General features: G+C 39.9%; 2 protein-coding genes across 6 annotated transcripts; both read right to left on the bottom strand.

The window, feature by feature from the left end:
* Nucleotides 1–393: 393 nt before the first annotated feature.
* Nucleotides 394–10,202, bottom strand: LOC112291310 (uncharacterized). 5 transcript variants are annotated; one of them, XR_016506242.1, is made up of 17 exons: nucleotides 9,969–10,202; nucleotides 7,713–8,497; nucleotides 7,200–7,369; nucleotides 6,767–6,922; nucleotides 6,078–6,194; nucleotides 5,761–5,845; nucleotides 5,504–5,612; nucleotides 5,028–5,095; nucleotides 4,704–4,826; nucleotides 3,490–4,558; nucleotides 3,102–3,366; nucleotides 2,505–2,711; nucleotides 1,982–2,042; nucleotides 1,730–1,849; nucleotides 1,455–1,568; nucleotides 1,079–1,265; nucleotides 394–718 (listed from the first exon to the last, which is right to left on the bottom strand). XR_016506242.1 is itself a non-coding variant. In XM_090255648.1 (17 exons), exons 3-17 carry the CDS (start codon nucleotides 7,313–7,315, stop codon nucleotides 656–658), a joined length of 2,757 nt encoding a protein of 918 aa, XP_090111774.1. In that variant the 5' UTR covers nucleotides 7,316–7,369; nucleotides 7,713–8,497; nucleotides 9,966–10,202; the 3' UTR covers nucleotides 394–655. The 5 variants fall into 5 exon arrangements, 4 of the variants coding, with proteins under 4 accessions (XP_090111774.1, XP_090111775.1, XP_024394268.1 ...); XM_090255648.1 differs by having other exon boundaries at nucleotides 1,079–1,162; nucleotides 9,966–10,202; XM_090255649.1 differs by having other exon boundaries at nucleotides 394–711; nucleotides 1,079–1,162; nucleotides 9,966–10,202.
* Nucleotides 10,203–14,591: 4,389 nt separating this feature from the next.
* On the bottom strand, nucleotides 14,592–25,225 carry LOC112291880 (DNA ligase 4). Its single transcript, XM_024539829.3, has 29 exons — nucleotides 24,735–25,225; nucleotides 24,230–24,321; nucleotides 23,994–24,079; nucleotides 23,615–23,751; nucleotides 23,332–23,406; nucleotides 23,112–23,203; nucleotides 22,930–23,001; nucleotides 22,679–22,758; nucleotides 22,413–22,450; nucleotides 22,054–22,060; nucleotides 21,696–21,854; nucleotides 21,404–21,479; nucleotides 21,008–21,132; nucleotides 20,809–20,843; nucleotides 20,426–20,484; nucleotides 20,070–20,153; nucleotides 19,695–19,787; nucleotides 19,476–19,524; nucleotides 19,187–19,274; nucleotides 18,526–18,717; nucleotides 18,000–18,125; nucleotides 17,749–17,848; nucleotides 17,345–17,450; nucleotides 17,092–17,231; nucleotides 16,685–16,849; nucleotides 16,394–16,519; nucleotides 15,590–16,144; nucleotides 15,402–15,452; nucleotides 14,592–15,249 (listed from the first exon to the last, which is right to left on the bottom strand). Exons 1-29 carry the CDS (start codon nucleotides 25,074–25,076, stop codon nucleotides 14,706–14,708), a joined length of 3,894 nt encoding a protein of 1,297 aa, XP_024395597.1. The 5' UTR covers nucleotides 25,077–25,225; the 3' UTR covers nucleotides 14,592–14,705.
* Between the last annotated feature and the right edge of the window lie 327 nt (nucleotides 25,226–25,552).

The following is a 25,552-nucleotide window of genomic DNA, read 5'->3' as shown; positions in this document are numbered from 1 at the left end:
TTCCCAAAACCTTAGACCACCTTTTGGAAAGAATGTACGAGATCATAAACATCTTGAATAGATTTGTTATAAGCCCGAACATTATCTCGAGAACCATATGTGTAGTTTTTGGTGTACGAAACAGGCGTACCATATGAACCACGAAAACTACACCTTCTACGATTTCGTGAAGAACAAAATTTCTCTCGAGTTCAACTCCTGTGAAATAAAGTCAATGTACTTTCGGAAAACATAAAAGCAAAGCTCTACGTACAACTCGCAAGCCTGCGTGGTGCATGGGAGACTATCGAAGACCTTTACAGTGCCAGAATTGAGAGTAACAAAATTCAGCATAGCGCATCAGACAAAATGATGGATAGTGTGAGGTATTTGATGCAGCTTAGTAGGCCATAATGCTGTAATCAGATCATTGTGCTCCAACCCTTTTCATTGCGTTCTTTTTTGTTTCTCTTTTTCTTGATAGACATTGCGTCCAATATTCTGAATAATACTACATTCTGAACTTTTACATTCCCGATACAGCTCCTTCACCTGGGGTGTGTTCAGTAGCCTAAAACAAACAAAGCCTACTTCAAAAAAGGAGTCACCAGACCTGGCAAGTATACACACCTATGCACTTTTCTGGCACAAGAATACTGGGAGTTCAGATTTTCCATCAGTGGGTATCCTCGACGGCGGGGACCATGCCAAAGCTCATTGGATCCAAAGTCTCTGCAAGCTTCAGTACCACAAACTCATAAATAGCTATAAATTTTTGCTGAACATTTAACAGCACGTTAACAAGGTCTTAAAGGAAGCTGAATGAAAATCTGCAACAGAAGCCACCACAATTCAAGGAAATATACAACCCAACAGAGGTCGTACACTTGGTGGGCCAGCAAAATGTGCAGACCAAGCCAACACACGAAAACAAGCACGGAGACGGAAGCAATAACTATGTATGTGTGTGAATTTATGTCTCTCTCTCTCTCTCTCTCTCTCTCTCTCTATATATATATATATATATATATATATAAGGACAATTGCAAAAGCAAGTTTAGGATACAGACGTTTTTCGGGCTCAAGACAGTTGCAGTACCTCAAGCAGTTCATCTTCTAAACCTGAGCGAGGATTCAAATGCAACGGTGTTCGGTCATGTCTTAGTATCCGAAGCTTTCCCTCCTGTATTAAAGCCGAAATTTGAGCATAAGCACGCAAATTACACGTACGTCCAACAGGAATCTCAGCTTGGATTTGAAGTAAGAATTCTATGACTGATACTGTCCTGTGAAATACATCATTAAGAGGGATAATATGATTTATGCTGGAGAGAAACTTATTGTGAGCATTTTCATGCCGAGCTATCCACTACGTCAAAATATTCCAGCTTAAACAATAAATCTACTAACAAAAGGAGACTCCTACAATGTGATAACTTATTACTGGCTTGAAAAACAGAGGAATCACAACTCACCTTTGTTCCATATGCAAGACCACCACCAACTTGGGGATGAAAGCACGCCACATTCACCTCATCTTCAGCACTAGGTAATACCCTCACAAGCTCCATATCTGAAACTCTGTAAACCTGTTAAAACACAAGAGAGAGACAGTGGTTGGCCCAAGTAAAATTACTTAACTGAATCAAGCAGGAATATAGAACTGACGTTCACTGTCAAATTTTTTAAAAGTTACACAAGTAGTTACTTGCCACTAAGACTATTGGGTTGAATGAAAAGAATCCCAAACCTCGAGAATAGTATAGACTCGAATCGGAATGGTTGCTGAGCCGTCTACAACAAGACTTCTCAGAAGTGAATTATGACGTCTACCATACGCTAGCAATATGTGGCCTGAGGTGGGTGAGAACTACACATTCAGCACCACAAACTTAATGTCAAAAGGTGACACCATCAACAAGTTCAGCACAATATGGTAAGCAGTGCAGCCGGTGGGAAAAATAGTAAAATCACACATAGTTCACAGGCAAAAACAACAAACCTGGATTGAGGTGAGGCAGTGGGCAGCTCTAACAGCTCTTGAAGCAAGAACTTGTCCAAATCTGAAACATCAACATATAAATAAATTATAGAAAAAGTATCAGAGGGTTCAAAAAATCACACCCAAAGCTCGTAAAATCATATGAATAAAGAACATGTGATATCTACCCTACAAGAAGAAACAGGATAACAAACTTGTTATTTCACGGTGCCTACATGAAGAATGTCACTAGTATCTTCATATCTTCCAGCTGGAAAAGCTTCTGGATTGACAACAAAGTCCCTAATCTCATATGATCAAGTCCCTATAAAATCCCTAATCCATAATTAACATCGAAGCAACCACTTCCGGACAAATATATGTTGTTTTGAGACAGTAATATGATATTTGTAGGCACTCCGTGTTTGAACTCGTTCAGACAAATAGGTTGTACTCAAAGTAAGAGGACAGTAAAAACTGAAGCCCAGACTCAGGATGACACTAAGAGATACGAATAGCTAATAACTAGACAACGCTAACTTACGTGGCTTCTTCAAGAGAGTATACTCGTAGTTCGTATATGACTTGCTGTGAAGAGATAGGATGCTGAGTGGGAGAGTGAGCTGACGATCCAGGAGCTGGCGAACCCGTCGTATTTCCACGACGTGACTCAGAATCAACCATAGGCAACACGCAAGCAACACACGCAGCTAGAAACCGACCACACGGTGAAAAGTGCGCACCCATTTCACTGCTCCCACACCACACAATATTAAACCACCAAAGGTATCAAATAGATTGAATTATCACAAATTTTCTCAAAAATACACGCTTGACTGATTACCATGATAACACCAAGAGATTTACAGAACAAGCACGCAAGTATAAAATATTGACAACAAAGCATTATGACATTCATAACTTAAGACGTGCAAACGCCACTTACAACATGCAAATGGCCACTTTAGACATACAAAGGCACCAAATGAGTAAACATATAACTTCACACTGTAAGTGCTCGATATTGATCTTAAGCAATAGTATTTTGAGAAGTTACAAGACAAAGTTTTTTCCTTCAGGAGATAGCCCCGGTTAGTAAATGAAATGTCAACTTCAGAAAGAAAATCTCTTTAGCAATTACCTGCACAAGACAGCATGAGGGATGACAAGGCGACATGTTGCAGGATCCAATAGTGCACAAGGACGCTTGATATCATGAGGCCATATCTTCAGCTTCACAGTGCAGGGAAGTTCAGCTGCAGCAGCAGCGGCTGCCATTGCTGCTTGCGCAGCCGCAGCCTCAGCAGCACCAATGGTGGCACCTCCTCTTCCAGGGATAGCTATGCCGTGACTTGGACCAATTCGCGCGTTAACTCCTGATCCTGTCGCAGCCCCCATTGGAGTACCTGTAGGTCGACAGCTACTATTCATGAGATTACAAGACACAGGATGAATTCTTTCTATCAGAAACTGGATGAAGTTCCAGACTCCAAACTCTTCAAAAGAAATTTTAAAAGAGAAAAACTTGCCAATTCCAATCTGTGCTCCGATTCCAGCCCCCAAGCTAGCGCTTGCTGCTCCTACCATTCCTGCACCTGCTCGAGCAGCTGCCCTTGCAGCAGCCATTGCTGCTGCAATTGCAACAGAAGCAACTGATACAGCTGCGTTCTGCTGTTGCTGTTCCTGGGCACTTTGCCAAGGCCCTGGAGCAGGGACGCTTGATGGGGGTCCCGATGGAGCTGTTCCAGCTTGTGCTTGTTGACCTTGAACCCATCCATGCAGAAATGGTAACTCCCAACCTGGATACTCTCCGACTGGAAGAAAATTCTGAAAGGATGGCATACCTACAGAAGCTCCTGCCAGTATTTGAGCGTTCAAATTTGAAAAAGCACCCATAGGCCATGCAGTTGGTCCTGGCGTTTCAACCCCATTATCCTGTCGAGGAGATGTGGAGGTGGGAATAGGAATGGGAGTGCTGGAATGACCCCTTGCTGAGCCTGTATTATTATATCCAGCCGAGCTGGTAAAAGGATGAGAACCTTCCAAATCCCAAGGAGCTCCACGGACGCGATCATGTGCCTGTGATCTGCCTTGAGAATCAAAGCCATTTATTGTAACATTGTTTTCCATTATTTCACCTTCCTCTAGGGGCTCCCGACCACTAGTTGAGACATCATTAGCAGTTGCATCGCCAAAAACATCATCGTGCACAGGCCGCGGAGAGATGTCCATGGGGGCAGGCGACGAAGAATCGGGAAATTGAAGCTCCGTCAGCAGCGAGGGCCTACCTGTGTCTATATTCAACTCGGTTTCAGTGATTGGGCTTACAGAGTCTTCTGCAAATTCTGTATTGCCATCATCTCTAACTTCAACAGCTACAGTAGGATCTGACTGGAACATCAGGTCCGAGCCAGTTGCTAGCACCGGCCAGAACCAACTCGGCAATGGCATAAAAGAAGCTTGATTCGACAGAGACGAGTTGGATGGCAGAGTACTTGATGTGGACGGAGTGAAATGAATTGCTGGGGGTGGGTAGTGCAAGTAGCCTTGTGATGTGGCTATAGTCATTGGACAGTCTGGAGAATCCAAATCATTTACCTGCCAAAGTAACTCACAGGTTTAGAAACATGAATAGAATTTCGAAAACAAGATAAGGATAAACAGAACAACCAGATGGGATACATAAAATTAGTTGCAAGAGAAATAAAATAAAACAAAATAAAATAAACAGAATTCAGCTCACCTCGGCAGTAAGTAAAAGAGGAGCAGCAAGCGGGTGGAAATGAACAGCCCGCAGAGATCTGCGAGTGCGAAGGACAATGGTCGGTGCAGCACCCCCTCCTTTCGTGAACTGCCATATATACAACTGCGCGTAGATTGAAACACCTTAGATGAAAGAACAAAAGACATAGAGAAAAAGCCAACTTTCGAACTCAAATAAATTCCAAGTAATTAATAAACCAGTTGAGTAATTTTTAGCGATTACAAAGCTCAGGATAACATTTAAGGCTTAACACATCGAACATTGAAAAGAATATAGACAACCTGGAGGGAAACAAAAATCTACCTTATGTCCAGATGCAACAGCGAGCAAGTCCCCTTGTGCATGAAAGGCAAGTGAGGCTATTGGTCGATCTACATCAGAAAAACGCCACATGACAACTACCTGTTAGAGATGAATATAGGTACTGTGAATCGAAAAAAAAATGTGTTCCTACTTGAAGGTGAGACATACGACAGCTGAGGATTTCCTTTGTTGAGACAAATAAAATTGAACCCACGGAAAAAGGTAGTCCAAGAAAGAAAGACAAGATTTAAAACTAAAATTACGAACATTAGGAATAACATTAAACATAATAAACAATAACGTCTTCAACAAAGCAACAACTTGCTTACAACGGTATACTAAAATGTTACCAGCTTCAATCAATCTACAATTCAGAAAGAAATATAAAGGATACAAAAAAAAGTAAAAAAAACTAAACAAAACAAAACAAAACAAAACAAAACAAAAAACTGATTATAAATATCATAAGTGCTCACAGAAGTCATGAGACGCTACACATTCGGCTGTATTGGCATTCCATAACCGCACTTCATTATCAAGGCTCCCACTAGCTAGCACCTCCGAGCTTGCTGGATGAAAACGCACCTACCGAAATAAACACAACAATATTCAAACCAATGGTAACGTGCACTTCAGTTCATAATTTTTAACATAACTGTTTCAAACTCGAGTAGGCATCGATAAGATAATGTTTTTCCAACAGGCTAAAATTAGAAGACGCGAAAATACTTACCACCCACGGTGTTCGCCGATGTCCACTTAGAACCTTCAAACATTGGCCAGTTCTACAGCAGATAATTTTTACTGTGTGGTCGCCACTGCACAGAGCATTTAAAATTGATAAGGGTGGTCCTCCGCATAAACAAATATGTCATGACGTAAGATTTTCATGCTGCTCGTCTTTGAAGTTCTAACTCCAACAAAAAAAATACACTGAGAACAAGGACTCAAAGTAAATTTAATTTTATTGCCATGGCGGCCTAGCACACAGATTCATCGACATAGCATTGTGCATCTACAGAGATGAAGAACGACAGCTTAGGCGATTACTGTGTAGAGGCCAAGGTGTTGCCATCAGGGCTGAAAGCTGCTGCTATAGTAGACCGTGGGGCTGGTTGTAGAGGGCAATATTTGGCAGTGCAATGACGAAGTGATTCGGCCTCCAACCTGTAGAACCTGTGCGAGTCAGCTAAAAAATACAAGACCAAACTGAGATTCTAGTTCGTAACCGTATAGGCCTGCACCGTATCTGAACGTTCAAGTAAAGACCAACAAACTGCTTGCAGCAACAAGCATGCAGCAGCAGTACAGAAACCATATTCTGGCAATGCAAATGTTTTGTCTAGAAACAGGACAAATGACGAAGGTGAAAATCAATAGAACTTGATTCCACATCAAATATTGTATAATTTAGCTAGTTCGTTAACGTCAGCACGTAAACTCAATTGAACAATTAATGAAAGAGCTTGAAAAATAGCGCATGAAAAGAAGCAGGAGATTGAAATTCAATAAAGGAGGTCCAACACTGAATCAAAATACTAACTAAAAAACCCTAATTAAATTAACAGCACACAGAAGCAATAACGACCTGAAACAACAAGAAATTCATGAATAAAAAAGCTGGCGACTTTAAGAAAAGCGTGGATTTTTCATCGATACCATAAACCAAAAAATGGATTAGGCTGAAATTCTAAACGATGTGAAATCTTGACTGTAGGACAAGCAGATGAAGAGCTAACCATGACGTGAGCGCCAACTCCGCACTGATTGATTCCAACCGAGGTCCTGCGTGTACTACAATTCCAGAAGCAGCCTCCCCCCATAGCCTCCTGGCAGGCCGTTTAACCCTTGGTGCTACCTCCCTCCATGCTAACAACGACGTCACATTTCCAACTCTGTAATGAACCATACATATAGCATAAATACAAGGTCCGATTTTATTGGTGAATGAATGCTTGGGACTTATTGCATAATAGTCCACATGCTGGAAAAACATCACAAACATAGTTCATGTAGGAAGAACTGAAAGAAGTGTAGATACCCGCAGCTATCATATGACTAACTTTAAAGATAGAAGACGGTTAAGACTTTTGGGATCTTAAAGCAGGATCAATACAAACAGATAAGAATAATATTTTAAATCTTTCAGCTTAAGGTGATAGAAAACCGTACAATTGTTTCTTCCGAGAATAAGGATGATATCGACCACATGGTAGTGAGTGGTGGGTAGATTTTGAGGTTGAGGTAGTTGAGGATCCTCTTGACTCATCCGGCCAAAAAGGCATCATGCCTACACTGTGACTCGCTTCTTTACCCTCGACTAGCTAAAACATCAATGCAGCCTGTTTCAAGAATTATATCATTCATTTGCACATGTTAAGTCGACAGCAAAAAACAGTTTCTCGAATAAGAAAGAGTATAATGATAATAATAATAAACCCCACGAACCCATGAACAGATAAGATATGTACGAATCTCCAATTGCGTATTTACGTGTTGTATACATCCTGTCGCTTCAATCCTCTCAATTCACTTTAATTTAGGCGCAGAAGCTGCGAGGATCTACAACTGAATGCCGAGTAGCATCTCTCGTGCCATAACACAACTTCCTCTTGCGATCGGTTATGGCAAGATTCACAGAAACAAATTCCACGCAGACGAACACAAGGTATTAGTGTTTCTGACCTGTGAGTGATCAAGCGTCATCGACAACCCTCCGGTCCTGGAATGTGAAAATCTTAGCCCTGCTGAATACGAAAATTGTCTCATCGGTTGTTTTCACTGAGATCGTATGCCAATATGGGCCTCGGTAGCTATTTGTGAGCACCTCGGCGGCAAAATCCAAAGACGGTGGCCAAACGATAGGCACCAACCTTTCAGACACAACAGTAACTCAAACCATAATACCAGAACAGATCAGAAGCCTCCTCGCTACAACTGTGCATATGAGTTCCCAGCGTTGATCTCAGTTAAGTCACGCATGCGTGTCATACATCGAAGTGTGCCGCCAGGTATTCCCATCCGGCAAAAATTAATAAAATCACTCTCAATGAACAACCTACGCTGGAGCCAGCTAGGATACTGCAGCATCCCCTGCTATTCAGTTATCCAAGCTAATTTGCATAAAAATATTGATTCCATACAAAACAAACGCTTCTCTAATATCATGCTGTGTGACCTTGTTTTAATCTGTCGAAGGAAGTACCGTTACATAATTCAGGATAATTCCGCCCAAAGATTTCACAACTTCAACATATTGTAGGTGCAGCCCGGCTAGCACTACAAAATCACTGATTCCTCATGGACAATAGATGCAGCATATGAAAACATACGCCAAAATGCACCACCCATCTCTGGCCTGGTTGTGTACACATTCGACCAGGTGGATCACGAAGCTACAAATGACCAAACAGGATGCACGAGATCAATCCAGTAGTGCCGAATTCAAAGAATGCTCATCACCGCGATTCCTGTACTTGCACCAAACAAAAAAAGTCATTAACGTCTACAGTATGGATACGAATTTACATCGTTTTGACATGCACGCGATAATCTGTAATAAACAGTTTCCACTAATGAATTGACAAACTTAATAATCCTGCGTTTACTGTGATCACAGTAAATGAGCCACATTATACCACACCAAGAATTGAATTTAAAAGGCGTCGTGATACTTCAAATTTTCAGAGTGTAAATTATTTCGCTTGAGCATTCGAACAGCTTCGACTGCGGTACGGTAGCAAGCCAATACCATGACCAAGACCCAAAAACAAGTTGACCTGCTCATCATGACCCCAAGGCCAACCCCATGGAAATGCTCCCTCCATTTAATGATTTAGTCAATCAAACAAACATACCACGCCGACTGACGTTCCTGCTGCCATCAAGGTTGCCATCAGCAATGACAACAGCGAAACTCTCCATCTCGACCTGTGTTTTGAAAGCTACTAAAGACTGTTGTATATAAGTCATGAATAGTGTCTACTACTTACTATCAAATACAGTTTGGTTGAACGGCTCCGTTCACAGCGAAACAGGAAGCGCTTGAATGAAGCCACTTACCGTGAGAGAAATAGAGGAAGTTGAATAAACAGATACGAGTTGCGAAAGCCACCTTTTCTGTAAGAAACAGTGCTTCTTACTGTGGATGTTTCTGGAAAAGATAGGTAAAGATACTAACGGTCTTGGATTTATATCTAGAACAGATTCACTTTGACTGGTTCAAAAATATGTACAGCACTCAGGGACACAATCGGTGCGCATGCGGACAGCTGTTTTCTCATTAAATTTCACTCTGTCACAATTTGAAGAGAAGTGTGATCCTCCAAACAACAATCCAACAAGGTAAAACCTGCTAATACAGTTCACTCTGAGGAATTATTTCCGAAGTCTGGAATTTTCTGAAACACGTAGAGAGCTTCAGGGTCGCTTTACTCCCAATACTGAAAGAGGGAGAGATGGAATATAACTACCAAAAAACGGAGGAGGTCACAGAGGAAAAGCAAAGACTCTCTGGCGACGCGAGGTGATCACATCAAGATCTCCATCTCCTTCCAAACATCGCAGAATCCACCATAATACTTAGGATGGACAAAAAGAACGAGAAACCGTAGGAAATAATGATTTCAATGACAACAATAATAACAATTTCAAAAAATATGAAATCAATATCATACATACGTACTACTTGACATTCACCACGCAGGAATCTCTCTTGCATAATCCCTGCCACAACTAGTACCGGCAGACACAACCTCAAGGTTCGACCCGAAGCTGATGCCAATCACTTTCCGCCTCTTCCCACTCCGACTGATCGAAACAGATTTTATTCGTAAATTATCTAAAAAATATAAAAATATATATTTAAAACAAACAACAGATAGCCAGCATAACTCCGCACCAGCCACAAAAACGAAGAGAGGACGGAGAGAACTCTACCACCTTTCACTTCCTCCACCGACTCCACTCGCAGCGCTCCTGAATCCGGCAATAATATTGTCACGAACATAGGTTTCACGTTTTCAGCAACAAAGTTGAAGGCAGATTCCAACACCGAACGAAGCTCCAACGCGTTCAAATCGACGTCCGAGTCCGAATCCACCGCAGCGCAAACCACGTGCCTTGAACGTTGAGCAGATGCGGCTGTGGGGAAGGATGGTCTGGGCGAGACCCGCAACACGCACGGGCAAGGAAGAAGAGGTCGTGGCTATGGCCATGGAGATCCAGGGCGGAGAGAGAGCCACTGCCAGAACAACCTCACTTTCTTCCCCAAACCGACACTTCACAAACTTCATGTACTACGCCACAACATCTCACCCTCTTACATCTTGTTTGATTAACAGTTCCACTAAAACGACAGCGGTTTTCGTCGCTAAGCGTGAACAGATTCATTTCCTATCCGGCTAAAACGTAGATTAAGGGTCATATCTATCTCTGAATCAAGTTAAAATGATCTATATAACTGAGAATGAGTTTCTTCGTTCTATGATGATATGGCGATCTAAGGTGACTGTGTTAAGAGTGCCCCTAAGCGATCCGATTGGAACATACAAAAACCCGATCGTATAGATGGATGATAAATCGAACGAACAGAAGGGGAGGATGAGGAGGGGGTGGAGAATGGGGTGCATGTGTGGGGGATTGGGAGAGTCATTGAAGCTAGAGCTGGCAAGGGTTGTTACAAACAAATAACAATAAATTAAAATACACAAGAATAAATAAAATAAATAATTAGTGGTGTTTAGTTGAGAAGTTGTTAGCACAAACTTGTAACCACTTTGGTACTTAGAAAATAGTACATTATTCTATCCACTGCATCAGTATTGTGTGGTATCTGTGTGTAGATATTTACTGAATGAAAAGGTGCGTTTTTTAGTTCAAAATCAATTACAAAGTTGAAATCTAATAAGCGTGGTATAAAAAAAAGAATAAATAAATTCACTAATGACACATATACTTTAATGCAATTTATATTACAATGTTATGATAATTAAGTGATGCATTTACTTTAATTTTATTTGTGTGTAAAAGTGTACAATTTGATAGAAGAAAGAAAAAGTAAAATGAAAATACAACTCTGTGCCATCCATCCTAAAATTTATTATTTGATGATTTTTGATAATACACGTGGTACTTTTTAATGACAAGACATGAAAATTAGCCGATGAGTTTTTTCAACGCACTTTATTGCATCTCCACAATAATATAGAGCATTTTGATTTCTATAAGGCATGTTATTATTAATTGTGCAAAGTTTCAATGGATTTTCTATTCTTGGTTAGGTTTCATTAAGGATTCCAACATAATATCATCAATTATACTTGGTAAATAAATTTATTTGTATTGTTATGTTTATTTTTAAAATGGTGATAGTAATAATATTAATAATATAAAAACCCCTTCTGTATATTTCAAAACAAATCTTAGTAAAATCCAGAATATGTCCTACATTTTGGACAAAGAATGTCCAATCTATTGAGCAAATGCATTATTTATTGCAAAATATAAACTCGTACAGAAACCTGCGATGCATCCCAAAAGCTATAATCATACACACAAAATCTAAAAATACATTCATGTTATCTGAACCAGACTTATGCATAGTTCTAAATGAGTATCATGATATTTGAATAGTATGTGTATGCACTATATATTTATATATATATATATAGATAGATAGATAGATGTATCCACACACAATATCATGCATAATTAATAATAATAATAATAATAATATCTACATACTGCACATTTTGAGGCAATTTTTCACAATCATTTTAAAAATATTCCAACAAGTCCCCTGGTGTATTGTTTTATTTTATTTCATTCTATTTTTGTATTTTAATAATTGACTATAAATTGTGGTTAAAACAATTCACAGCAGGCATGAATGATACACTCACCACTCACAAGGAATAAAGTGTGAAAATTCCATTCATGAGATGAGGACATAGAATGCCACATGCACATAAGTAAGTATTTTGTTGTTGTGATAATGCCAATTAGATCAGTAGTGCATGCATATATCCCCCACCCCCACATAAAAGACTTGGAATGTTGACGTGTTGTACTTGCGAATTTATGGAGGTTACCACTAATGCTGACTTTAATTACCATGTCTTGCCTTGGCCTGGAAGCTTTGAGAGTAGGGCACTCCAAACCCACATTCCTACTATTACTATTCTTGTTGATGAGTTTAGGAAATTGAGGTTTGTGATTTGGTTTATAATTTCCACATCACTTTAGAGGAATTTTTTGGTGCTATGTATGTGTGTGTATGCATGTATTTGTGTGAGTGTGTGTTTTGTTTATTCATGCAAAAGATAGCATATTTTTATATGTAGCAAATACACACATGATTAAATAGGCATTTGTAATGTAATTTACTGTTATATTCTTTCAAATGAACTCATATCAAGTTGTTGATGGTTTTGAAAATAATAAATATATTGTTGTTAAACTGTAAGTAAAACAGTGAAGTAACAAAACAAACATCTTAAATCATGTCTCTTTAGCATTACTTAAGTGAGTTATGTTAGTTCATAACTATACAATTTAGTTTGGATTTTTATGAAACTGTTGTTGTTGTTAAAGTGAATGGTTTTGTTTCTTGCATGTACGTTTTAAAGGGAAAAAAAAAAAAATATAGTGATTTATTTGGATGAAAATGATGAAGCTTAAGATGCTATTTTAAATAATGTTATAAGTTACAAAAGTATAAATTTGGTTAAAATCTATTTGCTATGCAACACAAAAAAAACTAACTAGTTAATGTGAAAAGAAGTAAGGGAAATTAAAAGGTATTTGAAGACAAATTATATTTAGGATATTTTCTAATGCCACCATAGTTTTGACTATTGCCACCACAACCCATCTACCACATGCCATCTATACCCTTTTTAAAACAGCATATATATATATATATATATATGTGTGTGTGTGTGTGTGTGCTTAAATCATATATATTTTATATATTTTTACAATAAGAATATTATTATTTAATTAAAAAATTAAGTGCATATATATATATATATGTATTTTCTTATTAAATTTTAAAAAATTATTAAAATTTGTAATTTTTATAAATAATAATATATCAAAAATATTTTAAATTTTGATAGGAATATAAGTAACTAAAAAAATATTTCAATTAGGTTGTGGGTTATGGTGGCAATAGCAAAAATTGTAATGACATGTGGTGGATGGCAGATTTTGGTGACACTAGTAAAACTATAGTGGCATTTGTAATACCCTATGTTTAATCAACTACATCTAAATGTCTTATAAGTAATTTAGTAAGCATAAAATTAGATCCATCAAAAGATCCCACCACAAATTGTAAAATCAATATTGTAAAAGGTATTTATTTTTTAGACAGATAACTAAATTATTATTTATACAAATTAATTTTAATTCATGCATTAACAAGAAAATGTGATAACAAAAAAAAATCTTCAAAAAAAAGTTTAGCAATATTTGCATAATTACAATGATACACCAACTACCAAAAGAAAATTCTAGAGATTTATAATATTTCAAATTGAAAAATGGTGGATTAGATGTTTCTATTGATGCAAGTACCAGCAAGTTAAAAATAAAAATAAAAATCCATAATGTTGATTTGAGTTAAGTGAATTACATATCTATAATAAGAAAATCCTATTACTTCTCTCTCTATATATTTCTATTCTTTTTTATTCTTTTGAAGATTCGTAAAAAAAAAAAAAAAAAAAAAAAAACATCAATGTTGGGTACATGTATAAAAACACACACTTCAATGACTATGTAATCAAGAAATTGTGTTGAAAGTTTGTTTTCGAGCAATTTGGTATGGTTCATGATTTAGGACAGATCCAAACGAAGCACCTAAATGAGTTCTCCAGAGTATGATATACACACTCAATACCATATTTACTAATAATTTTTTTTGAAATATATTTAATTTTTTCAATACACATTTGCAACACTGAGTGTAAATTTTTTTCCCATTGTAAGATGTGAGAAAAACGTTTAAACAGTAACGAGGTTGAGTAGTAAAACCAAAATTTCTATCCCTTGAATAAAATGCCTGTGTTCACAGTGGAGACCATTACTGCTTGGGTGGTGCAATAGCCAGGAAAAGATTAGTTAGGTGAAACAACTTCACACTTGATGGTTGGGACCCAGTCTTTGCTCTCAGGTCTAGAATCTTTGAACCAGCCAAGTCAGCAATCGTGTGGATTGAGATGCTGCATGAAACATTAATTATCATACTAGATTTTCTACTTAAGTTGGGACATAGTTTGGATTGCATCTGTTCAAACTTGAAATCTTCACAGAAACTTAATGAAGACCAATTGGGTAGACACAATTGTAAATATTACTTAAACTCCTCTAGTCATGGTTAAACACACACACAAATATATAAATAAATAAATAAATAAATAAATAAATATAAACATAGATAAATAAACACATAAATATATAAATATATATACACACACACAGAAATATATGTCATCAGCTCAAATGTATTTTCTTGTACTACAATATTACTATATCAGCGAAGGGATGGGGATGACTCGGTTAGCAAGAATAACGTGTTTATTTCAGAGAACGAACTGGCGAATGAAACGTTCGCCATTTCATAATGTACAAGAACTGTCTTCTCTGGAAGTAATATACAATTCTAACTCAGAATCAGTTACCGTTGAGCATCTGGTTGACCAGATCCTTAAAGCTTCTTTTCTTCTTCTCAGGGTTGTTGGTCGGAGGTAGATAAGTTGCCAACCCCTGTGAGGATGATTCAACCGTCACAGTCCCAGTCAAGTGGTCTTGTGAACTTGCCAAACGATGCACTGATGAAAATAAATCAGAGTTATCTGGAGCATCTGGTACCGGCTGGAGGGCTTCAGATGCACAATGTGAAGGGAGATATGGTCGAGAGTAGCTACCTAGAACTCCCTGAGTGGGTTGTGGGGCCAACGTCGGTTTGATAAAAAATGAGTTCGACCTTGAGGGCAAGGCACTCTCTCTGTTCGTTTGTTGAGATAAGTTAGCCTGTTGTGATGAGGCGTAATTTGGAAGTAGAGTATTGATCATATCATCAATGGCTGGGCTTTGATGGTCGAAATCGTTGAAATGTAATCTGCTGTCGTCCCTTCCAGTTGGCTCTTTCAAAGAACTGGTGTTCTGCAACCCCTCGAATTCTGAAGCTTCCACGGGCTCTTCTTGGTCTTCCTCACTGCAAACCAACCATAATTAATTAACTCTGAAAGGCCTCGGAAGCGGTAGGATGTTGATGTGAGACCAGTAGTTCTTTTGGTATCACGGCCTAAAAGCTAAGATGTAGAAAAGCGAAGAACATGTAGGTCTTAAGGTTTCAGTTTCACAAACCGAAGATCCGCTGCAGTACATTCTAGCTTATATGTGTCGGCTTCTCTCTTGCTGCACATGTTTGAAATTTAAATTATTCAGTGACTGGTAAATCAGCATAGGCTTTACCTATCATGACTGCATGAGTATGGTTATCGCAAACTTTCGTAACTGTGAAGGATCTAGATAACGTGAATAGAACTCCGTACCTTTCGAATGCTTTTCTTTTCTCAGCCAATCTGGTCGACATTCTTGGTATGAAAGGTTCCGCTCCTGTGAGTGCCTTGTCTGAAGGTTGGGTCAGAGATGCCTCACCTTCATCATGAATGAGACGTCGTTTTAAAGGTAGGCGCTCATTCCCAGATGATGGTTTGTCTTTTTTCCTGCTTCGAGTAACTCTAAGAACTCTCTTTTCTGGTGTACGAGAAGCAGAATCATCTAATTGAAAAGGTTCCACTGCCTTCGGATCATTCCTGGTTCCCTTATTGGTTATTTCTGTTGGTGCTCTGTCATCCTCTACGTGCTCTTCTTTGCCCGACTTTTGGGCCTCTACTCTTGGAAGTTCCTCCTCTGTTCCTTTGGATCTTCTACTAGGCCTTCCAAGGTTCAGGGCTCGTCTCCGCGTAGCTGGTTTTCGAAGAGATCTAGGTACAACCCTCTTGTCTGGGGTGATGGGTACCATCGAGTCAGCCTTTATGGGGACTGAAGTTTTTGACACCAGCTCTTCTTCTTCCTCATCGGACAAAAGCACTTCTCCAGTCCTGCTAAAGAATTCACGAGAGGTTAAAATATTGCCGAACTATAACCCCCAATCCTATGAGCTTGATGGAACAGATCCTAAATCAGTGTCACATGAAATCGCAAGCTGGTCATGTAGGTCTAGGAATTAGAATCTATTTAAAAGTGTCAGTGAGTAGTCTGCCATTCATAATCAATGGGAAGGTGAAGACAAGATTCTCAAGTTTCAGAATCCGAATGACATCATCTGAATAAGAATTAATTGGAATACAAACCTGAGATCATACTCTTCGTCTGCGGGGTGACGGTAGATACTTCTGTTAACAGAATCCTCTATCCAGCGATGGCTTACAACTTTGACCCGCTTCGATAATAGCAGCCTTCTTTCCTCCGATGACGCACTGCACTCATCAACTTGTTAGAATCCCACTCAAGCAGAAAACGGTAGTCATCAAAATAATTGAGAACCAGAAAAAAACACTTATTTCTTGTGCCTACTCCAACTGAGAGCAGAGCGATCGTATCTTAACATCCTGATGCAACTCACGCATCCTATTGGAACATACCTTCGTAATATAATCTGGAACGATACGGGACTTTCCGTAGGTACATACATCACAACGTGTGTGATGCTACGCGTCAATTTGTCAGAAACGGTGCCTTCGTGCATCTCCACCTCGAGTGCAAGTCTTCTCAATGTTAGGTTTGCCACCTGTAGAGTATTTTCATTCCTGCAAACACCATAAAATGCTTGTTCACTCCAAGGAAGTTTTTGTTGCTGTAGTCCAGATTGGCAAACATGCTACAGATAAAGGAATCCGATGCTGCTACTGATAAAAAAAACTTCACGTACAGATAAGACTCGTGACCTTGCAGCATGTCCACCCTCCACTTCCGGTCAGACAAAGTACAAGTTTACAGAAAATCCCAACTACAGAATTGAACTACACCAAAAGTCTGAGAAATTTTGTACGCGGAGTGAAGAGGACGGAGAAAGAAGACGCAGCAGCCGGAGAAAAGGCACCAAGTTGGAGATGGGGAATATTTCTTGATGTAGTAATTCACTCTGTCAATGTCGTGGTACTGCTTGTTCACATCTATGTTTTCGAAGATCTGCACCCGTGAAGGACAACATAATGAGAATAGCTTCGCACATTTCCCCACCCACAAAATCAGTTATTCAAGAATTGTTCATTGTTCAGAATCAGTCAATCAAATTGACGTACCTGTGTAAGGTCAGTTTCATCAACTTCGTTGCAGTAAAAATCTCCAAATTCGTCAACTTCACCTTTCAGTCTTTCCTTTGTGGCATCTGACATATTCAAGTAATACCTGTCCAAATTCCCCCTTGTTAATGTTAGAAGCACAAACAGATCCTTGCAATACTCATCTTTAGCAGTAAGGATAGGAAATGGATAGCAGCACCTGTTCTGCAACCATCACCGATGTAGCAAAAAGATACTAAAACTTGCTTCAGTCCATTCATGATAACATTAGATCAACAAAAAAACCATTGGTGATTAACAATTAACCGATTCCCAGCAGCGTGTCCCATCCATATAAATGATCTTCGAAACCTATAAGAAACTATCCTGGACAACAACTATCAGTGGAGAGTTTCGCGACATACTTGGGGCTTACTACAAGGAGTACTTTCTGAGCCATGCAGTCTAAAAGCCATGATAGATGAATGACATCCCCATTCATAAAAGATGCCTGATACTTGAGTCCTGAACATGAGCCCAAGTACATTCAGACGATTGAGAAATTTCCGTTTAGTACACTCAAAACCTGCGGGTACGTATCAGCACATCATGAACTTTAAAGCATAAATTCCTAAGTGCGCCGGCAAAATTAAAAAACATTAAAAAGACTTCATACCTTTCTTTTCGAATGCGACCGCGTGAGTAACAGTACTGCTCAAGTTCATAGAGAAGGTGCCTCCATTCTCTACAACCAATTTGTGAATTTTCTCAACTGGGTACTCACTGGAAGTGTTGGCAACGTCTGTAACAAAGTCAAGGACAATCTATTCGAAAACGGTCATAATTCCACGTGGTTCCAACAGTTTGTATGCTTAACAGTCATTCCGACAAATAATTGCTTCCTCCACCAGAAATGAAAGAAATGTCGTCTACATATGAAAATGGAAGTAGCACATATCACGTGTACATATAGGGTTGTAAACGGGATAAATTTCAGCTTATCCTTTTTGCAACAAACTGCAGATTAAGATTGCTACATTCCGTGCATATTTGGATTCGGTGAGGAATGAAAATACAACCGCAAACTATCCGGACTCTAGAGCCAAGGTCAATCATGTTCGACAATTTCAAGCCTCGTGAATAAATGCTCATGTCTTCAATATGTGCTAAGGGACCTGCAAAACATGAGTGGAAGAGGATACAGAAGACAAGGCCCTTGAAGATGCGAGTGGCTTGCTTTACATGCGATACGTCTGTTACCAACATGTGGGAGGGGACCAATGATGCTCGTTCAGGCTTTTCCTGTTTGGCCCGTCTTGCTCGATATTTGAATTGATTCCCACCTTCCGCTTGACCATCGTTCTGGCTCTTTGCATGTACCGTATCTACTAATGCTGCCACAGTAAAAAAAAAAAAAAAAAAAAAAAAACACGAAGATCAGCATGTGCGCAGATACACACATAAACTAGTCGCCTTAATAAATCTCCTACAACTTGAAGATCTAAGTTCCTTAGCTACCTGTCCGGATCTTCAAAAGCTGAGATTATCAGGAGGCATATATGCTTGAGCAAGAGAGGATTGCATTAACAATAGAACCGCAGAGACTCCAAAGAATAAGCTGTGCAGATGGATACTTAAAAGAATAACACCCTTAAAGAATAACATGTTGAACTGACTGTTGTGCTAGCCAAAAAATCAATTTTAAAACTACACGATAAGAGAAAGAAAAAGATAAATATTACAGGTGTTGTCTAGTTCTTTGCACTAATAATCACAATTATCTTCACACCACACTCCACTCTTGACGGACAAAAACTCAAGCTCAGTCTTTCTTACTGACCATGAAGTCGTAGACATACTTACTCTGAACATCGAGGCAGTCATACCAAGGTTTATCATATCGAATTCTTTGGATTCGAGGAAACCGTAGACTATACGGCGTTGCAAATACCTGGACATGTAAAATGATGCACATAAACGTGTATTAAACAAAGCCACGAATAAGACATTCGGGTCAAAACCTCAAGGTCCAATACAAGAGAAGCTGCAGAAAATGTCCAACATATCCCCCCCTGTCCCTGGCTCTGAAGCTCAGAGTGAACATGAGTGCGCTCTGCTCAAGAGTCGGGGGCAGGTTTAACCTCAAACTGACCTCAGAGCGTATGGTTCGGATATCACTTGTGATTTGAAGTATTACGGACCTGTCGAAAGAAGAAATCATGAATGAACTCAAAATTATCAGAACAAGAAAAACCTGAAATGCTTAAAATTTGCACCAATTCTCTGATCCAGCACAGCTTGATGTATAACTTGCCAGTAAGTGGAACGTTTTGACAAATAGGGAAGGGGATGCTAGACAAATGGTACTCACTTTTCAGGTCGTTCAATCCAGACATCAGGCCGCTCTTTGGATGAGTTAGTCAGCACATAACAGCTCGGTGGTTTGGTGCTTTTATGATTCCTCCTGTAACCAAACATGTATAATTAATGTGTCCCTATCAGCGGATAGACGTGAAGGATCATGCAGGGTAGAAAGCAGACGTTCCTTTCATGTTAGAAAACTAGCAATACTTAGAGTAGGACCTTATGGTAACTCATATTGATGTTTCCCTACAGTAGGAAAACTAAAACTTAATTTCAGTTCGTGCCCGCGAAAATTTCCGGATTTGATTCATATAAGAAACAAAACAAGCGAAGAGTGCTAGTCAAAAAGGCAATATTTCCATAGTTTCATATTTATACTTGCCTGAAGTGGGGTTTGAGCTTGTGCACTAACTGCTCAGCCTCATCATCAGTGAGGCCTGTACCCACTCTGCAGAAGGAACGAAATCTGCACAAACAGCAAGTAAGCTCTTACCGACGGCATGCTTCTTTGACCTGAGAATGTTAAAAGTCCAGAAATACTGTACACCACTCTGAGATCTACTTTATCATAGCCCAAAGACCACTGCCCCCATGTAAATGAAGGCCTCAATAACAAATCATAAAATCTAAATTTACATATAGGATATGAATGAATCGGGAGCATACACACATACGTACATAGAAGAGATCCACACAATACAAAAGATTCTGAAATAAACGGTAGTTAAAAATGCGTACTTTGTAGGGTAGCCACCCACTTCTGACGGCTCAGCCAATCCCAATAAAAATTGAGCAACCTGAAAAATTTGTGATTGCCTTGCATTAAACAGTGTTTCCAAAATCAAGTGAAATAGTAGCGTGTGCAAGATTTTCTTGCATATCTAACAAATACTTGAACAATTCTGCGAATTCCTTGCTTAGTGACTGTAGAAGTTGTTAACTGTAACCAGCACATTACATGAGGCATTGAGATATTCAGGGCTGTTAAACACTGCAGGCATGCACCAGAACAGTTCACAACGCAATGGAGTCAGCAATGACTAAAAACTGAGTCAGTCGTGGATAGATCACAGAAACTAAAGTGGAAGCTATGGATGAACAAGCTGCAACTGTCAACTAACCTCACCACCACGCCGTCCAGTTCCAAAATAACCACCTGCGAATTTCGATTAAAATGATCAAGGTTAACAGCTTACAAAGGATTTTGCAAAAAAGTATAAACAAAGAACATTATGAGATCTTTAACAAACTACCTCTGATGAGCTTCTGATATTCCAGCAAAAGCATACAGGGAACGATAAAGTGTGACCATGTGCTCACCTATTATCAGCGCATCAAGGTCAGATTCAGAGTGAACGTAATCAGGCTTGAGTTTAAGCCATTTTCCACTACGATCACTGGGCTCCCATTTGGAATCTAGGTCTTTTAACACAACCCCTTCCTCCCTGCGTGCGAAAATGTACCCCAGCTTACACCAAATTCATTTTCACGTTATGGCGGAAGACACATTCAAATGTGTTCAAGTTCACTACCTCATGAAGGCCTTCAAATGATAAGTAGTATTTATTGCAGTTAAATTAATTCTATGTTGTCAATATCAAATTTTTAAATTTGAAAAGTTCGTTTCCTCCAAAAACATATATATGGTATATTGGTTAGATTTATGGACACAGTTATTAAAAAATACATCTTTAGACCTTTTCACTGACGACTAACCTATTGTCGATCGTCTCTTGAAAAAACTGTTCCACCTCCTCGGGACTTGTGGCCAAGATTGACCACCTCGGATCTCCTACACATATTAACGACGTAATTTAGAACCCAGATTCGGATTCACGACAGCTCCATCATCAGGAGCTGCTCTGGGTAACTAACATTTTAAGGTGCTTACCATGACACGTATGATTGTTCCCATTAAAAACTAGTTTGATATACAAATGGAACATTGGCTGGATCAGTCAGATGATACACTGAGTTGGCAAATAGAGAAACATCAAAGCAAACTTACCAACAGCATGCTTTGCATTAAGCCCTCCGGCTGCAGGTATAAGAACCTCCAGACGGCCACTGAGAGGACGAATAGCGTTCTGAAGGAGCCGTTGCCGTTCACGCAACGGACGATGGATAACACTGCTGTCACCATCATACAGAATATCGAATGCAACATCTGGATGCCTGGTCGTTAAAGAGTAGCTTAAGTGTAGCTCTTTCATTAAGAGTGTGATTACTAAACTAATTCATTCAATTGAAGTTTCGCGGCTTGAGTAAATCTGAGTCTTCAGGTAATAACCCTGAGTGAACGTATTGGCAGAAAACACGCAGACATCTGTTCCAACACCGATGCTCCTAGTGGCCAAGAAGGATACAACAAATCTGCAAGGGGAACAAACAGCACAGAATTGTCACTCAAAATGCCAGCTTTTAAACAACAGTTTGCACGTATCAGCTAGAAGGCGATATAGAGATTGGGAATGCCTTAAATTTGACTTCACCGACAAACAACAGTAGCATCCCAATGCCTATTAGACAGGTAACAGTCAATGATGAGGTACAAACATTCACGCCGTGTGAAAATTACAGGGAAGACACGATAAAGCACGTCCCTCTCAAATCTACGCAGGGCCCCAACAAACAACTACGGAGTAGGTGCTATGTTGGCACGAAATCAGACTCCAGAGCGAGGCAGTGCCCAGTGCTAGAGTCAGTAAGAGCAGCATTGTAGTACCTGAAGATCAGAATCCAAGCCATCCTTAGCAGCCTTTGCTGTACAAGAAAATTTATAGAAAATCTCAGATATAAGAACATTTGCAAGACTGTGACCTAGCATTTCAGGACAAAACCAAAAATCCAAATGCCACCATGGATTCACAGATGTTCCATGCGCAGAAGTCATAGATACAGTTTTAAAGCACCCGTATTCTCTGACAGGCAAATTCGTTCCACAAATACATTCCAGTAGCAATAAGAAAAACGAAAACAAAAAATCCTTACCAACTCCACGATTAGAGCCAAACTCAGCAAATCTTTGCGACACTCGATCCCAAACCAACATCTCTCCGTCAAGTATACACCTATACACAATTGTATTATAATCAATGTACGTTACACCCACAATATCAAGGAAACCATGTTGTGAGCTTCAAATGCTAGAGGCAACTGAGGGTAGCAGCTCGACTCAAAAAGAGAAATTTTATCTCTTCACAATCATCTTCAAGTAAAAATCCATTAAAATGCTCGCTTACTTCTCGGGAATGATACGTTGACACAATACGTCACCAATAGCCTCCTTGAACTCTGGATGGTCATTAAACGTCCTGTACCCAAGAGTTGGTCAATGCTCAGAAGGTGCGCATGAGAGGGCTTCATGGTCTATGCATGATCATACCAAAGTGTTGAAATCAGTTCTGCAGATGCAGTTAGTTACCTTGACCAGAAGTTCAGATTATTTCCATTTTTGTGCACTTGAATACGGTCTCCATCAAACTTGCATTCTACCACAACGTCTTTGCCTCGCATCTGTATTTCAACCAGGAACATGCGAGGCTTACTTTGCTGCTAGACAATCTCAATTAAACACCAATGCAAAGTCATTGAAGTACTTGACAAGGTGTCGTAAGTATGTGCGACGATTCTCTGAGATCAACCTTCTTCCAGGCATCTTCGACATTGGCAGCCCTTGCGGCTAATTGTGGTCGCACTGCCTTCCCCACTTCGATATCCTGGCAATAAATGAAAATACATGCATGCTATGAGTGGCAAGTTGCAAATTTGGGACGTCAGAGAATATCTTCTCAAAGGATGGAAGTGGAGACTACTGTGAATGATCCTAAATAGCTTCTTCACATCAAATCTGTCCAGATTCTTCCAAGATTGAACGCGATTCAGCGTCCCTAATAAGAGTTTTAGCAAGTTCAGTTTGGTTAACACCTGGCGCTTGTAACGTATGCTGCGATCACGAAGCTTTTCACAAACCAACTTCAGATCGCATGTGACATTGAAATAATCTTCCGCGTCGGGATGAAACTCGCTGAAAACTGTCTTCTCACTAATCCCGAGTTTCAAATCTAGTACGATTGATCATGTGAGTTGTTAGTTGCTAAGTGCAGTAAGTTCAAACGCATGACATTTCATTAGAAACCTGGGCATTAGAAGTGCCTGACGTTCGGATCCTTACCAAGGTAGAAACAAGGCAATAGAAATCATTTCAGTGAGCAAGGAACAGCGCGGTGTACGTAGATTCGAAGACTGATGAAAGAGCGCCAAGAAATGAAGAGATGAAGATTTAGTGTTGCATTATTCTCCTCACCTTTCAGAATAATCATAATAATCCACCTCATTTCCTGAGCATTTGTCTTGTTGATGAGCTCAGCTAGCACAGCTGTTTTCTCTTCCCTGTGTAGCACGTTCGAAATTTTAGTCGTGGTTTAAAACAATCGATTATAATAAGCTCTGTTACCCATGTAGGATGCCTCCAACTCTGTCTACCACAAAACTAATCACAAAAAATCCAGGATTTTTGGGGCCGACTACGACCACACGTACTTGTCTTGTGCTGCCGCTAAGCGATCGAGAAGATCATTGACCTCTTTAATCATTAGACCACCAGGTGCTGTTTTCTGCCTCCTGCAGAGCACCTGCAGTCCAGCAATACGACCACCATAGCTTAGAAGAAGCCATCAAGCCAATCAGTGTGCACTTCTGTGTACTGAGAAGCACCTAAATTTTCGATCACAGAAAGTGGGTCGAGGCTAATCGATTCATATTCATAGAGTGACTTCAAATTGGAATGAGGTAAAAGCATCTGTTTGACTTGCATGGCTTGGGAGTTGGCTTCATCCTCAGAGCCTAAATCATGTCATGTGGACGAAGGACTACGTATTTCGGCCATGACGTACGATTGCTATATTAAGTTTAACGGCCATGAATGCCACTGCTGTCCTAGACGCCAACGTTCAATTAGACGAATCGGGGACTGTGAAATGGGGTTCAATAGTGGCGCCCAAGAGTACTCAGTTGTCAAAAGGCATAACAGGAAAAAAGAAACCACCTCAGACGCAACCATAGAGAAATTGCCGGCATTGCTGCCGGCTCTTTGGCCTCCTTTACGCCAATTGATAAGTTTCTTAGCGTCCTCAGATTCTTTAGACAGCCCCAGAGCATCGGCTAAGAATTTGGCCAACACAGCCTCGCGGAGTCCATAGTTGGCACGCTCTTTATCCAAGTCGGGAAGAATCAAACGCATAGCGCTAAAATGCTCTTGGCCATTGTAAACATGCTCCAAAAACGTCCGCACATGTTTCCGCTTCAGAGCTCCCTTCTTACACCTAACGATGGCCTCAAACATGCTACACAATACTCCGAACTCCACAGTTTCCTCCATCCTCTTCATTTTCTCTTCCACAGCCTGGTCGGCTTATTAGCAAGGACAATAATCTCTTGCGTGCTTCACCACCCTCATCAACACCACCGTCCAATCAACCAACCTACATGAATAACCTCCACAACCATTGTAACCATAACCCAAACACTACCAGAGCACTATCCACCCGATCATTCGACCTGAAAGGACTGCCATCTTTCAACTTCGCTGTTTGGCACATGAACACCCACACCGACCGCACCTGCAAGTACACATCCTCGAATAACCTCTGAAGATATAAGAGAAAAAACCAAACAACCAAAAAGCCGTCTCAGTGAAAGACTTCCAGACGCTGCAGAAGACACGCACGGAGTTCAGCTCAATTTAACCCAGTTCCGCACGGACTCCATGAATTGTCGGGAAGCGTTTTCCCGCAATTGAAGCCGTCTACAATTCCCCATCTCCATGAGGAACCGATTCCTTCGAGGCAATGTTTCATGGTTGAA

This window comes from Physcomitrium patens, chromosome 14 (assembly GCF_059467195.1).
Source record: "Physcomitrium patens ecotype Gransden chromosome 14, ASM5946719v1, whole genome shotgun sequence".
NCBI classification, from domain to species: Eukaryota; Viridiplantae; Streptophyta; class Bryopsida; order Funariales; family Funariaceae; genus Physcomitrium; species Physcomitrium patens.
The sequence above is the reverse complement of the archived record's forward strand: the minus strand, read 5'-3'. Positions and strand labels throughout refer to the sequence as shown.